Here is a 4,939-nt window from a genome sequence, read left to right on the forward strand (position 1 = left end):
TCTGTAGGAGCCAAGAAACCCAGTTTGTCCCCTTGGAGAGGTTAATATAACAGCATGAAAATGAAAAGTCTTTATCTCTAACTCAGGACTAGATCACCAAGATGACAAGTTTGTAACAAAGTCTTAGGTGACTAGTGCCAGGCACCCCCTAAGTGGTCCCCTCAACTAAGCAGGAAGTCTGAAGTGGTTTCTCCAGGATGGGCATCAAGCTTTGTCCATTTTCCATCACAGGCTTGAGTGGGAAATCTGCAGCAGACTCTTGATTTGGATAAGGAAATTCTTTATTTAGCTAGGATATCTTGAAGCAAACTGGTTCCCAAGAGCAGGTTTTCTATGACCCAGATCCTATCCATGGTGATTTCTAAGCAAGAAGATCAGCATGGCAATAATTAGTCCAATAACAAATAAATCCCAGTATGGTCCAAGGGTGTTGTCCAGTTTCATCCATTTCCATCTCATTGTAAACTGCTGGCAAGAGACAGTCAGTCAAAAAAATCCAAGCCTCCCACTCCACTCGAAACCATCAACTCCACCGACCCTCCCCGCACCATTTGCCTTGCTTCCTTCAGTCTTAGAAGACATGATCTTTGCTAGCTTACAGCTCTCACAGGGGGCTTAACTAGCACCTTTGGAATAACCCCAAGATTTATGACATTTAATTTCTACTTTCTTCAAACTGCAGCTGTTTTCGGTACCACTTGCCACCTGCCATCTGCTTACCAGTCTCACATATTGATGGCAAAAACTATGTTTTGAACAAGTATATATAGTACATGTCACTTAGCTTAAGGCTTTGAACATAGTATGTGCTGAAAAGAATATCTGCCGAATGAGCTCATTGGTTGTACTAGGAAGTATCAACACATACTCAATATAACAAGCAGAATTGCTCTGTATGGTGAGTACTGTAGAAGACTGAATTCCACTTATGAAAAGAAAGCCGGTTCATAAAAGACTCCCCTGGCGGTCCTCATCACTTTGTCCCTAAGAGTTGCTCATTGGAATTTTCAGATATTTGGGACCTATTTGAGGCAAACTTACATTAAAAAACAGTATATCCCGGAGGAAATGCATAGTTTCCAGTTTCATGAGGGCCAAGAATACAGGTATGTGGGCATCTGGACTTGTCTGAGCAGCCATGTCATATAATCTTCTGGCCAGGTGAATGTCCTAGAAATAGAACAGCCCATACTCATTAGGTGCAGATTCTTTAGGGGTTAAGGAAACAGAAACCATTGTTTGAAATATTATAATTTGTATTTGGTAGGCAGAATGGCCCCCCAAAGACGTTCCTGCTGTCATCCCTGGAACCTGTGAATGTGCCTTGTTCTATGGCAAAGGGGACTTTGCAAATGTAATTAAGATTACAGACCTTGAGACAGAGTATCTTGGATTACCCAGGCAGACCCCATATAATTATATGAGCCTTTAAACACAGGGTTATCTCAGGGCTGAGGGCAGAAGAAAGATAGATAGATGTGGTGGAAGGAGCAGTCAGCAAAATTCTAAGCATGAGAGGGACTCAATTCACCATTGCTAGAGGGGGGCCACATAGAGAGAATGAGAAAGAATTCGGACAGCTAGCAAGGAAATGGGGACCACGGTCCCACAGACTCAGGGAACTGAATTCAGCTAACAACCCAAATGAGCTTGGAAGTGAATTCTTCCCTAAAGCCTCCAGTAAAGAACACGGCCTTGATTTTAGGCTTGTGAGTCTGTATGCAGAGGAGCCAGACAAGTCATCTGGACTTTTGTCCTATGGAAACTGTGAGATAGTAAATTTGTGTTGTTTTAAGCCACTGAATTTGTGGTTATTTGTTATGGCAGCCACAGAAAACCAATACAATCTCCAAAAAGCTTTCTTGGATACCCCTGGACTAGCCCCTAGTTGTGATTGTAATGAAAGGGGCAGAGAACAGCAGATACTAACAGTGCAGTTCCCTAAAACAAATAAAAATACAGTAAGTAATAATCATTTAAAATTTATAATTATCTTTATAGTACTCATCATACCTGAAGCTGAGGAATTGGTTTATTTATTTGACTGTCTCCAGGTCCTTGAAGACATAAATTTGAACTATCTGTCTTGGACTATCCCGGTGCCTAATAAAGTGCCTAGTACATGGCAGGTCTTTGATAACACTTATAGAATGAAAGAATAAATTATTTTGGCTCTCAGGTTGCAATTTGATTCCTCAAATAATAAATTACTTTATTTTAAGGGACTTTTTTTTTCCATTAAACTATGTCATCGCAGGGCCGGCCCGGTGGCGCACTGCGCTAGTGCGCCGCTTGGGAAGCGCGGCAGCGCTCCCGCCGAGAGTTCGGATCCCACATACAGACCGGTTCCCGCTCACTGGCTGAGCGAGGCGCGGGGGCAACGCCGAGGGTTGTGATCCCGTTGCCGGTCCCGGTACGGGGGCAACACTGAGGGTTGCGATCCGTTGCCGGACACGGAAAAAGACAAAAAAAAAAAAAAAACTATGTCATCGCAGATAAATAAAATTTATTTTTTATCTACTTATAGCTTGTTTTATTTGTTTTACTTTTGTTTTGTTTGCCCAAACAGAGTAATAAAAAAAAGGCTAAAGAGCTTTGCTTTTTAAGATTGAAGTGTCCTGGGCAGGTCCCAGAATTTTATTTTGCTTGAGTGCCCATCTCATATGTTCAAAAGAAAGGGAAGAAGAGAGTTTTTTTTTTTTTTTAACAAATTGTGGTCATCTAAGTATCTTTCCTGCTCCATCACTTAGGCTTCAATAGTTGTGAATCCTTGAGGCCTTTACTAAACCTATTTCTTGGGTGGTGTCTTCTCTCAGCTGTGTTCTACTTGTCATTTCTTAAGTTTTTCCAGAGCTTTGTAGTCTGGTAAATTGATTTGTTGGAGAAAGAGGAATGTTCTTGCTTAAAATACTTAAAATTCTGGAGATTGCTTAGAACAAATTTTCCTGACAACAGAAAATAGATGTTGTAAAAACTCTAAGTTGTGTCTCTTAATTCCAACAAATTTGGTGGGTGTTGGTTTGAAAGCACCCTGCACTGTTATAACTGCCATGTCAACCCCACATGTGATATGCATGTAAACTTGAACAGGACATTCAGGGAGAGGCAGGCTTTGTTATTATCCCAGACATTCATTCTTGTTTGAGGCAGGCAATAGTTATTATTTCTTGAGATACAAGCATCACAATGCAGTCACTTAGTTTATAATAAAAAACAGAAGGCCAGCCCCATGGCTCACTCGGGAGAGTGTGGTGCTGGTAGCGCCAAGGCCGCGGGTTCGGATCCTATATAGGGATGGCCGGTGAGCTCACTGGCTGAGCGTGGTGTGGATAACACCGTGCCGAGGGTTGCGGTCCCCTTACCGGTCAAAAACAAAACAAACAAAACAACAACAACAAAACAGTGAGAAATACCACTAAAATGAGACGAGCTCACCCTTGCCCAGGAGATCTCATGATTTGCAGTGGTATGAAGTGGGATATGAAAGTTTTCCTTTACAATTCCTAGAGAAAGAAATTCTTGAATGCTTCTGGCTGATTAGGGCAACTCAGGGTCCATTAGGGCCATTTGGTGATGGCCAGGGTTCGTTAAATGAGAAGTCCATTGTATACTTAATCCACTTAGATTTCATTTTTTGGTGGCACATTTGTATTTATTTTGCTTTAAATTCAGTGATTTAGGTGGTTATACAAACCAATCTGCAGCCTCTTCTTAAATAATGCGTTTCTAACTAAAATGTCAGGTGTGCTGGAATACTGCCCAATATTCAGATGTTCAAAATAGCTTCTTTTAATTCAAAAATACAGATTTTTCCAGCAATAAAGAACATGGCTTAAGAAAATTGTTCAATTACACAATGCAGGAGTTTCTCAGCCTCAAATCTTTGGCTGTCACGAAAAATCTCTTATTCTGAGACAGACCTTGTGAATGGGATGGTAGTTTTTGAATAATTTGTTCTTGTTTTCTTATTATAAATATACCATATATTAATTAGGGGAAACTTCAAAACAGCTTAGAAAACAAGCCACCCACAATCTCACTATACAAAGATAACTACTGACAATATTTTATACACATTCTTCCAGCATTTTTATATATTTTTTTATATATGTACTTTTAATTTAGGAAATTTTTTACTCCGCATAAAACTTTGTATTCTGCTTTCTTAACCTAACAATATATCTCAAACAATATGCCATGTCCTAAGATATTCCTCTAGGCTATAATATGACTAGTACTTATTAAATGTGTGCCAGTCACCACTGTCATTTACTCCTCATGACAATTCTAGAGGACAGAATTGTCCTCTAGACAATTAACTCCATTTTGAAGATGAAAATACTGAGGCACAGAGAGAGCCACTTACCCAAATTCATATCAGTCGTAAGTGGCAGAGCCAGGATTCAAATCCAGATCATCCGTTTCTAGCCCACTCACTTAACCACTAGGCCATAAAATGCATATTGGAACAGTGCACTACCACACAATAATATGTAGAACATGGCTTCTATTATGGAACATTTCGATTGTTTGTAGAGTTTTTGGTTTTGGGGTACAGTAATAAATAAAGCTATATACACATGAAATATTGTTTTGCATACTTCTGACAATTTCACTAGGTGACAAATGTTTATTTCATAAAAGGTTATGACCATTTCTAAGAAGAGTGTGTTCTGTTCAAGCATATTTCTGAGAGGGCCACTTAAATACCTAACTTTAACTTATCCTCTTCAGAAGATTATTCTATTCTGGTGTTTAAAGCTTTTGCTTTAACACTCCATAGATGGTCAGACCAGACAAATGAGAAATAAAAATGTATTGTTTCATAATTACTTTTATTTTTATTTATTTTTTATTTTTATTTTTTTCCTTTTTGTCTTTTTTCATGTCCAGCAACGGATTGCAACCCTCAGTGTCGCGCCCGTACCGGACCGGGACC

The 4,939-nt window shown here is 39.6% G+C and overlaps 1 protein-coding gene across 1 annotated transcript in view; it reads right to left on the minus strand.

Moving 5' to 3' along the window:
* Positions 1-263: 263 nt before the first annotated feature.
* SEL1L2 (sel-1 suppressor of lin-12-like 2 (C. elegans)) overlaps positions 264-4,939 on the minus strand; it is a gene marked incomplete at its 5' end in the record, with an annotated part of 55,333 nt that continues 50,657 nt past the window's right edge. The window contains 2 exons of the mRNA XM_008592683.1: positions 264-465; positions 1,042-1,170. Of these exons, the coding sequence (XP_008590905.1) occupies positions 346-465; positions 1,042-1,170 (249 nt within the window). The remainder of the gene's footprint in view (positions 466-1,041; positions 1,171-4,939) is intronic.

The sequence above is a fragment of the Galeopterus variegatus genome, unplaced genomic scaffold (assembly GCF_000696425.1).
Source record: "Galeopterus variegatus unplaced genomic scaffold, G_variegatus-3.0.2 Scaffold8186, whole genome shotgun sequence".
NCBI classification, from domain to species: domain Eukaryota; kingdom Metazoa; phylum Chordata; class Mammalia; order Dermoptera; family Cynocephalidae; genus Galeopterus; species Galeopterus variegatus.